Here is a 15,910-nt window from a genome sequence, read left to right on the forward strand (position 1 = left end):
CATTCTGATATTTGGTTGTTTTCTTACCCCCACTGTTATTCTCTTGTGTATTTTTGGGAATATATCATAGGGATGAAGAGATTATCTCTTTTTATGTGGCAAGGTATGTAACATTTTTATTAACTAGTCTATTCTTAACTCGCTAGAGTTCAGACTGAAAGGAACAAGCATGGAAGTGAGACTGATCTTTATGGCCTAGTAGCTAATATTCTAGAAGAGCCAGAAAAAGCACAGTCATTCTTAGATGGAGGGTATGTATTATGCTTTTTATTAGGGACTTGATAATTAATAACTTATGTCTGTTGTAAAATCTAATTTTGTTGGCAATGAGTTTTCGTCTTTCTGATTGTTGGTTTTAAATGTTCTTGAGCTGTTCCCAGTGAGGGTTTTTCAGGTAAAAATGTGAATGATGAAGACATAGTGTAATTAGCTAAAGAAGTGGTACTTTTTTCTCAGCCATTAATGGGAATGAGATGGGAATGTCTGTCTTTATAAAGCGCATACAATTGGTCAGCATAATGGAGTATTTCTAAAGTATGGTGCCTCTATAATCTATGTTCACTTGTATCTAGGTTATAGAGACAGGGTAGCTCAGCCACTAGTTTCCCTAGCCCCTTCCGCTCGTGGTTGCTGCCATGGATGACCGATATGGGAACACTAAACACTATTACCACCAAAAAATAGTGAATAAATCCAACTGAATACAGTGCCATGCGAAAGTATTCGGGCTCCCTTGAATTTTTCAACCTTTTCACACATTTCAGGCTTCAAACCTAAAGATAAAAATGTTAATGTTATGGTGAAGAATCAACAAGTGGGACACAATTGTGAAGTTGAACGAAATTTATTGCTCATTTTAAACTTTTTTAAAAAATAAATAACTGAAAAGTGGGGTGTGCAATATTATTCGTCCCCTGTACGTTAATACTTGGTAGCGCCACCTTTTGCTGCGATTACAGCTGCAAGTCGCTTGGGGTATGTCTCTATCAATTTTGCACATCGAGAGACTGAAATTCTTGCCCATTCTTCCATTGCAAATAGCTTGAGCTGAGTGAGGTTGGATGGAGAGCGTTTGTGAACAGCAGTTTTCAGCTCTTTCCACAGATTCTCGATTGGATTCAGGTCTGCACTTTGACTTGGCCATTCTAACACCTGGATACGTTTATTTGTGAACCATTCCATTGTAGATTTTGCTTTATGTTTTGGATCATTGTCTTATTGGAAGACAAATCTCTGTCCCAGTCTCAGGTCTTTTGCAGACTCCAACAGGTTTTCTTCAAGAATGGTCCTGTATTTGGCTCCATCCATCTTTCCATCAATTTCAACCATCTTTCCTGTCCCTGCTGAAGAAAAGCAGGCCCAAACCATGATGCTGCCACCAGGGCTGTTGAGTCGGAGTCGTGGAGTCTGAGTTAGTTTTGGTCGGAGTTGGTAGAAATGTACCGACTCCGACTCCAGCTTTAAAAAAAAATGTATTAATATTTCATAATTGAACTTTCATATGAATTTTATAAAGGTTACTCAAATATATATGTTCTATCAAACTATGAACAACAGTGATAAGCAGTTCTGCTGGAGATGGAGACATTTCTTAGGGTACCTTCACACTTAGCGATGCAGCAGCGATCCGACCAGCGATCTGACCTGGTCAGGATCGCTGCTGCATCGCTACATGGTCGCTGGTGAGCTGTCAAACAGGCAGATCTCACCAGCGACCAGTGAACAGCCCCCAGCCAGCAGCAACGTGCAAGCGACGCTGCGCTTGCACGGAGCCGGCGTCTGGAAGCTGCGGACACTGGTAACTAAGGTAAACATCGGGTATGGTTACCCGATGTTTACATTAGTTACCAGCGCACACCGCTTAGCTGTGTGTGCAGGGAGCAGGGAGCCGCGCACACTGAGCGCTGGCTCCTTGCTCTCCTAGCTACAGTACACATCGGGTTAATTAACCCGATGTGTACAGCAGCTACATGTGCAGAGAGCCGGAGCCGGCAGCACAGGCAGCGTGAGAGCTGCGGAGGCTGGTAACTAAGGTAAATATCGGGTAACCACCTTGGTTACCCGATGTTTATCTTAGTTACCAGCCTCCGCAGCTGCCAGACGCCGGCTCCTGCTCCCTGCTCGCTTCATTTGTCGCTCTCTCGCTGTCACACACAGCGATCTGTGTGTCACAGCGGGAGAGCGCCTTTGAAGAAAACGAACCAGGGCTGTGCGTAACGAGCAGCGATCTCGCAGCAGGGGCCAGATCGCTGCTCAGTGTCACACACAGCGAGATCGCTAATGAGGTCACTGCTGCGTCAGAAAAAGCGTGACTCAGCAGCGATCTCGGCAGCGAGCTCGCTGTGTGTGAAGCACCCCTTACTTGTGTGTCACTGTTCTCCACTGCCCTTATCTAATCTTATACTTGGTTAACCTCATGCTGCCCCAACCCCTCTACTTACAATGTATGAAACTGAAAGTGAAAATGTGTTGCAAATTCTTAGTAGTAAAGCTCCTCCTCTAGACTAGATCATACTAGGTGTGCGTCTTCCAAGCATCTCACAGCTGCCTGCTACTCAGAAGAGGAAGACTGTAAGAAGTATTATCCTTTCAACAAACTTTGCATCAGTTAACTGTGAGTACATGAGGAATAATAACAGTATTACTGACCACTATATCAGTTGTACGACCTGGCAATAATTTTGTACAATTGTTTTTAGGAAAAACAATTGTCATTTGGATTGTGAATGCAGAATTAAAAACCTGAGAATGTCAAAGAAGCATCACATTAAATCAGCTGTATTTGAACATTTCACCATCACTCAAGATAGAAAACATTATGTCTGTCAGTGTATGACAAATGATCCAGACGAAAACAAATGCTGTGAAGCCAAGATGAGTGCATATTCAGGCAAAGATAAAAATGCTCCTACCAGAGCTTCTAATCTAAAGAGACATTTACAGCGCTTTAATCCAGAAGTACTGAAAGCAGTGGATGAGAAAGACTGCATCCAAACCAATGAACCAGTGCCCAGCTCTTCCAGCCAAATAAAGGAGCAGAGAACTTTGCAGCTATCAGTTGCAAGATATTTTGTCAGTGACAAAGTTACTGTGACAATGACAGTAGATACCTTTTAAAAAACAGATCATAGAGCTTGTTGTAAAGGATAGTGTGCCTATTTCATTATTTTCACGACCAGCTTTTATGTGTCTGAATGGGGAAATGGCCCGCAAGCTTGGTGTTTCTCTGGAGAGAGAGAGAGTATTAGAAAATTAGTAATCGAAGAAGCTTTTAAAGAAAAGGAAGAACTTAAAAAAACTCTCAAGGTACGCTTTCTGTTTCTTAAAATGGATACCTGCACACGTCACAAAGTGAACTATTTTGCCATCAATGTCCGATTTGTTTGTGACAAAAATGAAATAGTTTTTTTTTTAAACTCGTATTATTGAAGGTTAAGTATGGCATTACATCAAAAATCAAATCAGAAATTTGTACAAACAGGATATGGGTAAATATTGATTAAATAACTAAATTGATAATACATCAATAATCAAGTCAACTTCTAGTACTTTTAGTATGGCATTGAAATAGTAGATACTTCAGATGTGTCGGCTCACAAGTCATATCTAACATGGGGCAAAAAGCCCATATTGACAAGGAATATGCAAACTTAGTGTCGGGGACCGCGTCACACTGCTGATACAGAACCTTATGGACTATAGATTTCCCGTTCCGTATCACTGGTATAGTATCAAATTATTACTGCGACATCAGTGACTGTAGGTTATCAGCCAGGGAACCGGGTGAACCCCCAGTCAAGGGCGAACCCAACCATCTGCCCCATATTTTGTCAAATTTGTTTAAAGAACCTCTTGTCTTAAATACAAATTGTTCTAGCGGAATTATAGCATTTACCAATGCAATCCAAGAGGCCCTAGATGGGGGATGAGTGCTCATCCAATTTAGTACAATGCCCTTCCGGGCCAAAAACAGGACCTTTTTTAATAATAGATTCTCATCTTGGGACCAGGAGTGTACATCTCCCACACAAAATAGGCACAGAATTGGGCTCATAGTGACCGTTTTTTAAGTATGGAGGAAAGAGCCGCTATAACCTCACCCCAATAAGAGTGAATGACCCGGCATTCCCACATCATGTGCCAGAAGTCTGCACCGTCTCTCCCACACCTCGGACAACCCTCCCCCACCGATTTGTTCATCTTTTTCAGTCTCTGGGGAGTGATATAACTCTGGTGTATTATGTATAATTGGATCAGTCTATTATTAATTGCAGGAGAGACCAAAGTGTGGGATTCGACGATGTCGTCCCAAACAACATCATCTATTTCAGGAATCCTGGCTCTCCACTTATCCCGGACAGAAAGAGGATTTTTCATGGCTTTGGCCCGAATGAGAGAGGAGTATAGTTTGGAGATAAGACCGCCAGGGCCTTGTGACCTGATAATTCCAATGATTGGGAAGAGAGGGGAGCCAGCACGATCTGAAATTGGCATGCATCATATAAAAAGTGAAAATTCACAGATTTATTCCAACTGTACTACAATAAAAAAAAAAAAAAAAAAATGAGATTTTTAGCAAATAATTGATCAATTTTTTTTGATTGGGAAGGAAGAGAATCTAACCCCACGACCAGAGAACTGAGCCCGAAAGGCGTGCCTGATCTGGAGGTACTGGAACCCATGGGATTCCGGCAATTCGAATTCCGCTCGCAGTTGCGCAAAAGGGCGGAGTTCACCATCACGGACAATTGAACTCAGGGAAACTATTCCGCGATTCCTCCATTCACCAAAACCCGGCAACCCACAAAAGTGCGGATGGTCCAGGTTATCCCATAAGGGGGTCTCAATTGGTACATCATGGAATCCGAATATGGCTTTAGCCTCCTTCCAAATCCTGGCCCCCAGTTTGTGTATCGGGAGGATACGGCCCTCCAGGGCTCTCTTGTGATATGTCAATAGGAGCCATAGGAGATCCACACCCGTGAACTCTGCCAAGAATCCCTCCGGAGAACCACTCACCCCAGGAAGTGTCCATTGACCCAGATATTTCAGTTGTCCGGCCAGGTAGTATATATAAAGATCAGGAAGGGCCATACCCCCCAGGTCTTTGAGCCTCTGTAATTTGGCCAATTGGACTTTCGAGTCCAGGGTCCGAAAGAAGGAGCGAGGGATCTGCACAAATACATGCTGGGTAATGTAGAGACACTTTGGTTATACTATCATTTTAAGAAGGTTAATCCTTCCCGCCACTGAGAGCGGGAGCTGGCTCCATCTATTAAATTTCTCCCCGATGTGTGATAACAGAGGGGCGATATTTCTTGCTATCATCTCTGAAGGGCTTTTTGTCAGTATAATCCCAAGGTATTTAAAGTGATCTACCACCGGAATCCTACATATGTAAGTGTTCGCTTTTCCTCTCTGTCCCGGGACAAAAAGAGGAGGTACGACTTTGACCAGTTTATTGCCAGGCCCGAGAACTCCCCGAATCGGTCAATAAGCTCCACAGCCCTAGGAATGGAGGAATCCGGATCAGATGCAAACAATAACAAGTCGTCTGCATACAGACAGGCGTTCATCTCCCTTTCGGTGCTTCACTCCTCGGTAAATTGGGTCCGCCCGAATGCGCACCGCCAACGGCTCCATGGCCAGGGCAAACAGGAGAGGGGATAGGGGGCATCCCTGTCTGGTTCCCCTCCCCAGGGAGAAAGTTTCCGCCACCCCGCCACCCACCTGGATGTTAGTAGACGGTGCTTTATATATAATCTCAATCCATCTGATGAATTCGTTGCCGAAACCAAATGCCCGCAGCACCTCCAGCAGGTATGGCCATTCTATAGAATCAAAGGCCTTGGCCGCATCCAATGAGACCAGAGCCCATTCCTCCTCTAACTTGGTACCCATCTGTAAGATCACCTGCGCCCTCCTCAGGTTATCCGAGGTACTCCTACCCGGAATGAATCCCGACTGATCTTCATGTATTATGGAGGAGATTACTTTGTTAAGCCTAGTTGCCAATATTTTGGTAAGAATTTTAGTCAGAGTTCAACAAAGAGATCGGTCTGTACGAGCCGCAATCTAATGGATCCTTATCTGGTTTCAATAGCAGAACGATGGATGCCTCATAGAAAGAGTCAGGCAACTGTCCCTTACGGAACGAAGCCTCAACCGTTTCCAGGAGGGCTGGAGCAAGCCCATCGCTTCCACCATCTCCTCCATACTAATGGGCTCATCCAAGGCCGATCTCTGGGCCGAAGTCAATCTGGGAAGCTCCAGACCTCGCAGGTAATCAGCAATCTCCTCCCTCGACATGTCAGTCTGGACTCATATAGGTTCCTATAAAATTCCAAGAACACTTCCAGAATGTCATTGACGGAAGTAACTGGTTCGCCACTAGGGCCTCTGATCTTAAGGACCGCAGGTGAGCTATTGGACTGGTACACCAAAAACGCTAGGAGGCTACTAGATTGGTTCCCTTGCTCAAAAAACCTCTGGTTCGTGCAGAAGACATGTCTCTTGGCCTTATCTTGTAAATATAAAAGATATTTCCTCCCAGCTTGTAGCCATTGAGTTCTGTTTTCCTCAGACGGGTCCGAAGTAAATCTATGTTCTAGTGTTCTATTTTGAGTGGCCAATTCCTCCTCCTCTCTGGCCGCCTGTTTCTTGATATATGAGATGGAGGAGTGACAGCATCCCCTAAAATACGCTTTAAGTGCGTCCCAATAGGCCGAGTGATTTTCCTCTATGGAATTCGTCTCAGTATATGCCATAATTTGGTCAGGAATCCTATCATTGGTTCCGAAAAGTGAAAACCACCAAGGGTTAATTTTCCGTGACAATCTGTGTGATTTACATCCCTCCCATTTAATGCCGACAAATACCGGGGAGTGGTCTGATACTGATCTGGGCAAGTGGCATACCGTTTGTATATGAGCACAGACTCTCTCATTCCCACAGATGTAGTCAATCCTAGATAAAGAATTTTTCCCCGGTGTATAACATGTGTACTCTCTCAATACTCGGTTATAGAACCGCCACATGTCGCGCCATCCCACCTCCTGTAGGATAGGAATGCGCTCAGTCTGGTTTGTATTGTGTGAGAGATCGAAATCTGTCGGGCATTTAATCTATCCAATCCTGGGTTATTGATCAAGTTAAAGTCCCCCATGCAGAGCACCAGAGCTTGTGGGAATTGTGAGGCAAACTTAGCCGCCTCATACAGTATCGAAATTCCCATCGCAGGGGGGGATGTATATAGCCAGGATCACTATCATTACCCCGTCAATGTGAGCTTGGATAAATACATATCTCCCATCATTATCCTATATAATCCTACCCGGGTCCCAGCGCAATGTTTTGTGGATTAGCACTGATACTCCCCTAGAATATGAGGAATGAACAGAATGAGCTGACCATTGAACCCAAGGCTTATGAAGCACTCTAGTTGTCTCCAACAGTAAGTGGGTCTCTTGTAAACATACAATCTGAGCTTTGGATCTTTTGATATGTGCAAATACTGCCGCCCTTTTCCTGGATGTGCCCAGTCCCCTAACATTCCATGTCATTAAGTTTAAAGCCATTGAAAGATATTACCTGCTAGACTAAATGAAATGTGTCAAGAACTTAACCTACAGTAGAACTTGGGTAAACGTACCCTTGAATGCAATCGGCTGCACTTATGCAGCCGACAAGAACTGGTCCAATAGTGTGACCAGGAGAGATTTTCCCTAGCAACGACTAGGGTGAACCAACGTGGCTAGATGATGTACTTGGTACGGGGGTGTCTTCAAACAAGGACTTGAGTGTCTCCTGCAGTCCAACAGCTTAAATTTGTCAATTACCCTGCTACATAGCCTATAACATGCATAAATAAGGGAAAGAATAGGGGGTATGGAAATAAGAGGAGGAGGGAGAGAGAGAGGGAGAAAGGAGGAAAAGAAGGGAAAAAAAAAGGGGGCGGGGAGGAGGTGTGGAAGAGGGAGAGGTATGGAGGGGGGGAGATGGGAAAAATGTGAAGAAGGGAAGATGTAGAGGGCGAGGGAGCATGGGGGGGTGGGTGTTGGGGGTTGAAAACAAGGGGAGAAGGCCTGTGGGGGAAGGGGAATGAGGGGACAAGAGGGAGGGAAGGGTTGGTGTGAGGGGAGAAGGAGGGGGGGAAGTAAGGGGATAAGGGGGTTAAACAGGAGGAGGGGGGGGGATGAAAGTGTGGAGGAAACTAAAGGGATATTTGCAGGTAGCCTTAGGTTATGAGATACCATAATAATACATGGTAGCCTAAGAAACTTAATTAAGCTCTACAATAGAAACCAACATTATGAACTTAGGTGTGTTGCAGAATATTGCGATCCCAAAATGGAGTCCCATACCGGACCGAGAAATACAGGATAACATGAGTTCGCTTGAAAGTGTTCTTGGTGACGCAGCAACGGTCTGGCCCAAGTCCCGTCGGACCCCACCTCAGTCCAGGCCCCACAAGCGACGCACCTGCGACCGAAGTGGCGGTAATCCGGGACTCTGGGACTCAAACTGAACTCAGCAATGATCGCAGGCCATGTCATATCCGAGAACGCATCCTCCAGCTATCCAGACACGGGGGAGCCGACTAGACAACTGGCTCAGTGGAGGACCCATATTGGTCGCATCCAGGGACCCACAAGCATCCGGAGGGTCGCAATCGCAACAGCGCGCCTTCATATAATCACCAGCTTATTAGCGATCTGGAGCCAGGAGATCGGGGAGCGGGCACAACAGCGATCCCGAACCCCTCTCCACTCACAAAACAGGAGAAGAGGAGGAAAAATTATTTCGCGCCTTCAACAACAAGGGATGCCAGATTCCAGCAGTGGAGGATCATAAATCGATCGCAACAGCGATTTCAGACACAACGCCCCAGAAATTAGAATCGCATTACCGTCCTCACTCCGGAAAAGAAAAGGAGAGGTGGGTCGAAAGCGCGATGTAGACACAACAACGATCTTCAGGGTGTCGCCCAGATCTGCAGTGCATCAATGTTTCCTTTTCAGTGAGTTGATCCAATCATCCGCTTCCGCAGGAGAGGTGAAGAACAGGGAACGCTCTTGATGAACCACTCTAAGATGAGCTGGGAAGATCATGGAGTAGGCAATCTGGTGTTCTCTAAGGCGTCTTTTCACTTGGATAAAGGATGCTCTTGTTTTCTGGAGGGACGCAGAGAAGTCAGGGAAGATCAATATGGAGGCGTTATTATGTGAGATCGGGCCCTTGCGTCTCGCCGCACTAAAAGAAATTGAGAAATTTGACCGTTCATCAAAAATAACAGTGCAACAAGCGATTCCTCTGTATCCTGATATTGGCAGAGATGTTGCCCGAGTGGTTACTGCTTTGCCACCAACACAAGTTAGTGTAGAGAGGTTGTTCTCTGCTCTCAAAATAATTAGATCAGATTTGAGGGCATCCATGAAGGAGGATCTGACAGAGGCAACACATTTTCTGAGGACAAATTTATAGATTTCTTATTAACTGCATAAAAGTGTTTATTGCATATTTATTTACAGTTTAGAAAAGTTTATAAAAGTTATGTGCTATATTTTAATTGTATTCTAATAAATGTAGTTTTTGCTCTAAGTGGTCTGATTACTTATATGATGGTGAGAAACTGAATAAGCACGATGTTAATATTTTACAACAGTAAATTTGTTGTTATGAATTGGCGATTGATGAAGGAGTTGGAGGCTGCAGCCTCTCTCCCTGCCACTGATGCCAGTCCCGGACCTCCACTGCAGGCGTCCTCTCACCTCACATTGTGATCCTGTCACCCCTTCACCCATGAGCATACTCTGCAAAAACGTGTGGAACCTTACCATTATTTGCAAACCTCCGGTTGTCCTCCGAGACCCGTATTTCCTTACTCTGACCAGTGATGCAACAACCTTGAGAAAGGCTCTATGCCGAAACGTTGGTGCTGTTGCTCTGGTTAGGTTCCTTTTGCAGTGTACTAGTCAATAAATTCACTTTTGCATAATTCCCCTCTTGTCTTCAATTTGAGTGCTGGGATTCTCTTTACTATATGATTCTTGATCCCCTAAGCACCTTTAGCATATGTGGTGAAGCCTGTAATTTCTATATATTTTTATTGTTCAGGGTGATGATCTGTGTTGCTTTTACGCCAAACATATCGTTTGGTATTGTGCCCAAATAGTTTGATTTTGGTTTCATCTGACCAGAGCACCTTCTTCCACATGTTTGGTGTGTCTCCCAGGTGGCTTGTGGCAAACTTTAAACAACACTTTTTATGGATATCTTTGAGAAATGGCTTTCTTTGTCGCTCCATTGGGAGACCCAGACACTCGGGTGTATAGCTTCTGCCTCCGGAGGCCACACAAAGTATTACACTAAAAGTGTAAAGCCCCTCCCCTTCTGCCTATACACCCCCCGTGCATCACGGGCTCCTCAGTTTTTATGCTTTGTGCGAAGGAGGCTGACATCCACGCATAGCTCCACAGCTTAGTCAGCAGCAGCTGCTGACTAGGTCGGATGGAAGAAAAGAGGGCCCATAACAGGGCCCCCAGCATGCTCCCTTCTCACCCCACTTTGTCGGCGGTGTTGTTAAGGTTGAGGTACCCATTGCGGGTACACAGGCAGGAGCCACATGCTGTTTTCCTTCCCCATCCCTTAATGGGCTCTGGGTGAAGTGGGATCCGGATCGGTCTCCAGGCACTGGGACCGTGCTCCCTCCGCAGCCCCTGGGAATCTGCTGGATAGGAGCTGGGTATCGTCAGGGACAAGGCCCTGCTACTGTGAGGTACTCTGTGTCCCCGTGGGAACCGCGCATGGAGCGCTTGTGCCATACACATTGCAGCACTGCTGGGTGTGTTAGTGCGCCGGGGACTACCGCGCGGCCGCGCTTATTGTCGGCCGCGCTTATAACTTTAGTCCCCGACTTCTGCGGCCTAGTATCGCATATTCCCGCCCACAGGCCGGGACGCTGCACACATCGTCATCGCTGAGGGCTGGAGCATACATAGTATCCTCCTCCCCCCTCACTCAGTACACTGGGGCACTAGATTCCCGCACTTTCTTGGGCACGCCCACGGTCCCCTCCTCCCCACAGAACGCCGGCAGCCATTCCTGTCAGCGATTCAGACGCTGGAGAGAGACAACACAGGGAGACCCAGGCAGGGAATCTGGTGATCACACAACCGCTCTGAGCGGTCGGTAAGCAGCACCTGTGGTGCTGGCCCCACTGAGTGCCGAAGTGTATATATATATATATATATATAGGCTTATAGGCTATACATTTGCACTGTACGGTCGCTTTGTTGATTTTTGGCTATATACCCTCCTGGATTGTTCTCAGAGGAGACAACAGCATGTCGTCCGCAAAAAGCAAGGGTGCCAAAGCACAGGCGTACTTTGCAACCTGTACCTCATGTGCAGCTAGACTACCGGCAGGTTCCACTGACCCTCATTGTGTGCAATGCTCGGCCCCTGTGGCACTTACTCAGCCGGAGCCTCTGCTACTGGTGGCCCAGGTGGAACCACCTGCTACCACTGTCCAGGTGACAGGGACGGAGTTTGCAGCTTTTGCTGACAAACTGTCTGAGAGTATGGATAAATGGTCTGCTAAAATACTAGAAGCCTTACAGTCCAGACCAGTGATTCAGGCCCCGGGCACTGTTCAATCTTTGACCCCTGGTCCCCCTCAATTGGAACAGCAAAGTGCCCTTGGGGTGACCCATAGGTCCCAGGGTGAGGTCTCTGACACGGACCGCAGTCCCAGGCCGCCCAAGCGGGGTCGCTGGGAAATTCCCTCCACCTCATCACACTGTTCAGGGTCTCAGCAGGACTCTCTGGAGGATGAAGCGGAGGTAACAGATCAGGATTCTGATCCTGAAGCCGCTCTCAACCTTGATACACCTGAAGGTGACGCCATAGTGAATGACCTTATAGCGACCATCAATCAGGTGTTGGATATTTCTCCCCCAGCTCCTACAATTGAGGAGTCAGCTTCTCAGGAGAAATTCCGTTTCAGGTTTCCCAAGCGTACATTGAGTACGTTTCTGGATCACTCTGACTTCAGAGAGGCAGTCCAGAAAAACCGAGACTGTCCAGACAAGCGTTTTTCCAAGCGCCTTAAGGATACACGTTATCCCTTCCCCCCTGATGTTGTCAAGGGCTGGACTCAGTGTCCTAAGGTGGATCCTCCAATCTCCAGACTGGCGGCTAGATCCATAGTTGCAGTGGAAGATGGGGCTTCGCTCAAAGATGCCACTGACAGACAGATGGAACTATGGTTGAAATCCATCTATGAAGCTATCGGCGCGTCTTTTGCTCCAGCATTCGCAGCCGTATGGGCACTCCAAGCTATCTCAGCTTGTCAGGCGCAGATTAATACAGTCACACGTACATCTGCACCGCAAGTGGTGTCCTTAACCTCTCAGGCGTCGGCGTTTGCGTCCTACGCCATTAATGCTATCCTGGACTCTGCGAGCCGTACGGCGGTAGCATCCGCCAATTCGGTGGTAGTCCGCAGGGCCATGTGGCTACGTGAATGGAAGGCAGACTCTGCTTCCAAAAAGTTCTTAACCGGTTTGCCATTGTCTGGCGACCGCTTGTTTGGTGAGCGATTGGATGAAATCATTAAACAATCCAAGGGAAAGGACTCATCCTTACCCCAGTCCAAACCAAACAGACCTCAACCACGGAAGGTACAATCGAGGTTTCGGTCCTTTCGGACCGCGGGCAGGTCTCAATTCTCCTCGTCCAAAAGGCCTCAGAAAGATCAGAGGAACTCCGATTCATGGCGGTCTAAGTCACGTCCTAAAAAGACCGCCGGAGGAACCGCTCCCAAAGCGGCCTCCTCATGACTTTCGGCCTCCTCAAACCGCATCCTCGGTCGGTGGCAGGCTCTCCCGCTTTTGCGACGCCTGGCTGCCACAGGTAAAAGACCGATGGGTGAGAGACATTCTATCTCAAGGTTACAGGATAGAGTTCAGCTCTCGTCCTCCGACTCGTTTCTTCAGAACATCTCCGCCCCCCGAAAGAGCCGATGCTCTTCTGCAGGCGGTGTGCACTCTGAAGGCGGAAGGAGTGGTGATCCCTGTTCCTCCTCAGCAACGGGGTCACGGTTTTTACTCCAACTTGTTCGTGGTGCCAAAAAAGGACGGATCCTTCCGTCCTGTTCTGGACCTAAAACTGCTCAACAAGCATGTGAAAACCATGCGGTTCCGGATGGAATCGCTCCGCTCCGTCATCGCCTCAATGTCCCAAGGAGACTTCCTAGCATCAATCGACATCAAAGATGCTTATCTCCACGTACCGATTGCACCAGAGCATCAGCGCTTCCTGCGTTTCGCCATAGGGGACGAACACCTTCAGTTCGTGGCACTGCCTTTTGGCCTGGCGACAGCCCCACGGGTCTTCACCAAGGTTATGGCAACAGTGGTGGCAATCCTACACTCTCAGGGACACTCGGTGATCCCTTACTTAGATGATCTGCTTGTCAAGGCACCCTCTCAAGGGGCATGCCAACACAGCCTGAACATCGCTCTGGAGACTCTCCAGAGTTTCGGGTGGATCATCAATTTTCCAAAGTCGAATCTGACACCGGTCCAATCACTGACATATCTTGGCATGGAGTTTCATACTCTCTCAGCGATAGTGAAGCTTCCGCTGAACAAACAGCGTTCACTACAGACAGGGGTGCAATCTCTCCTTCAAGGCCAGTCACACCCCCTGAGGCGCCTCATGCACTTCCTAGGGAAGATGGTGGCAGCAATGGAGGCAGTTCCTTTTGCGCAGTTTCATCTGCGCCCACTTCAATGGGACATTCTCCGCAAATGGGACAGGAAGTCGACGTCCCTCGACAGGAACGTCTCCCTTTCGCGGGCAGCCAAGGCTTCCCTTCAGTGGTGGCTTCTCCCCACTTCTCTGTCGAAGGGGAAATCCTTCCTGCCCCCATCCTGGGCGGTGGTCACGACGGACGCGAGCCTGTCAGGGTGGGGAGCGGTCTTTCTCCACCACAGGGTTCAGGGTACTTGGACTCAGACAGAGTCCTCCCTTCAGATCAATGTTCTGGAGATAAGGGCAGTGTATCTTGCCCTAAAGGCGTTCCAGCCGTGGCTGGAAGGCAAACAGATCCGAATTCAGTCGGACAACTCCACAGCGGTGGCATACATCAATCATCAAGGCGGGACACGCAGTCGGCAAGCCTTCCAGGAAGTCCGGCGGATTCTGCTGTGGGTGGAAACCACAGCCTCCACCATATCCGCAGTTCACATCCCGGGCGTAGAAAACTGGAAAGCAGACTTTCTCAGTCGCCAGGGCATGGACGCAGGGGAACGGTCCCTTCACCCCGACGTGTTTCAGGAGATCTGTTGCCGCTGGGGCATGCCGGACGTCGACCTAATGGCGTCCCGGCACAACAACAAGGTCCCGACATTCATGGCACGGTCTTAAGATCACAGAGCTCTGGCGGCAGACGCCTTAGTTCAGGATTGGTCACAGTTTCAACTCCCTTATGTGTTTCCTCCTCTAGCACTGTTGCCCAGAGTGTTACGCAAGATCAGGGCCGACTGCCGCCGCGCCATCCTCGTCGCTCCATACTGGCCGAGGAGGTCGTGGTACCCGGATCTGTGGCATCTCACGGTCGGCCAACCGTGGGCACTACCAGACCGACCAGACTTGCTGTCTCAAGGGCCGTTTTTCCATCTGAATTCTGCGGCCCTCAACCTGACTGTGTGGCCATTGAGTCCTGGATCCTAGCGTCTTCAGGGTTATCCCAAGAGGTCATTGCCACTATGAGACAGGCTAGGAAACCAACGTCCGCCAAGAGCTACCACAGGACGTGGAAGATTTTCCTGTCGTGGTGCTCTGCTCAGGGTTTTTCTCCCTGGCCATTTACCTTGCCCACTTTTCTGTCCTTCCTTCAATCCGGATTGGAAAAGGGTTTGTCGCTCGGCTCCCTTAAGGGACAAGTCGCTGCGCTCTCTGTGTTTTTTCAGAAGCGCCTAGCCAGACTTCCACAGGTACGCACGTTCCTGCAGGGGGTTTGTCACATCGTCCCTCCTTACAAGCGTCCGTTAGAACCCTGGGATCTGAACAGGGTGCTGATGGCTCTTCAGAAACCACCGTTCGAGCCAATCAGGGATATTTCTCTCTCACGCCTTTCGCAGAAAGTGGTCTTCCTAGTTGCAGTCACTTCACTTCGGAGAGTGTCTGAGCTAGCAGCGTTGTCGTGCAAAGCCCCTTTCCTGGTGTTTCACCAGGACAAGGTGGTTCTGCGTCCGGTTCCGGACTTTCTCCCTAAGGTGGTATCCCCCTTTCATCTCAATCAGGATATCTCCTTACCCTCTTTTTGTCCTCATCCAGTTCACCAATGTGAAAAGGATTTGCACTTGTTAGATCTGGTGAGAGCACTCAGATTCTACATTTCTCGTACGGCGCCCCTGCGCCGCTCGGATGCACTCTTTGTCCTTGTCGCTGGCCAGCGTAAAGGGTCACAAGCTTCAAATCAACCCTGGCTCGGTGGATCAAGGAACCAATTCTCGAAGCTTATCGTTCCTCGGGGATTCCGGTTCCCTCAGGGCTGAAGGCCCATTCTACCAGAGCCGTGGGGGCGTCCTGGGCCTTGCGGCACCAGGCTACGGCTCAGCAGGTGTGTCAGGCGGCTACCTGGTCGAGCCTGCACACTTTCACGAAACACTATCAGGTGCATACCTATGCTTCGGCAGATGCCAGCCTAGGTAGGCGAGTCCTTCAGGCGGCGGTTGCCCACCTGTAGGACGGAGCCGTTTACGGCTCTATTATGAGGTATTATTTACCCACCCAGGGACTGCTTTTGGACGTCCCAAGTGTCTGGGTCTCCCAATGGAGCGACAAAGAAGAAGGGAATTTTGTTTACTTACCGTAAATTCCTTTTCTTCTAGCTCCAATT

At 48.2% G+C, this 15,910-nt stretch overlaps 1 protein-coding gene across 2 annotated transcripts in view; it reads left to right on the forward strand.

The window, feature by feature from the left end:
- MEIOC (meiosis specific with coiled-coil domain) overlaps positions 1-15,910 on the forward strand; it is a 201,684-nt gene that overhangs the window by 91,804 nt on the left and 93,970 nt on the right. For both annotated transcript variants that reach the window (XM_075350248.1, XM_075350249.1), the window contains one exon: positions 147-251. In XM_075350248.1, the coding sequence (XP_075206363.1) occupies positions 147-251 (105 nt within the window). The remainder of the gene's footprint in view (positions 1-146; positions 252-15,910) is intronic.

The sequence above is a fragment of the Anomaloglossus baeobatrachus genome, chromosome 5, assembly GCF_048569485.1.
Source record: "Anomaloglossus baeobatrachus isolate aAnoBae1 chromosome 5, aAnoBae1.hap1, whole genome shotgun sequence".
Lineage (NCBI taxonomy): Eukaryota > Metazoa > Chordata > Amphibia > Anura > Aromobatidae > Anomaloglossus > Anomaloglossus baeobatrachus.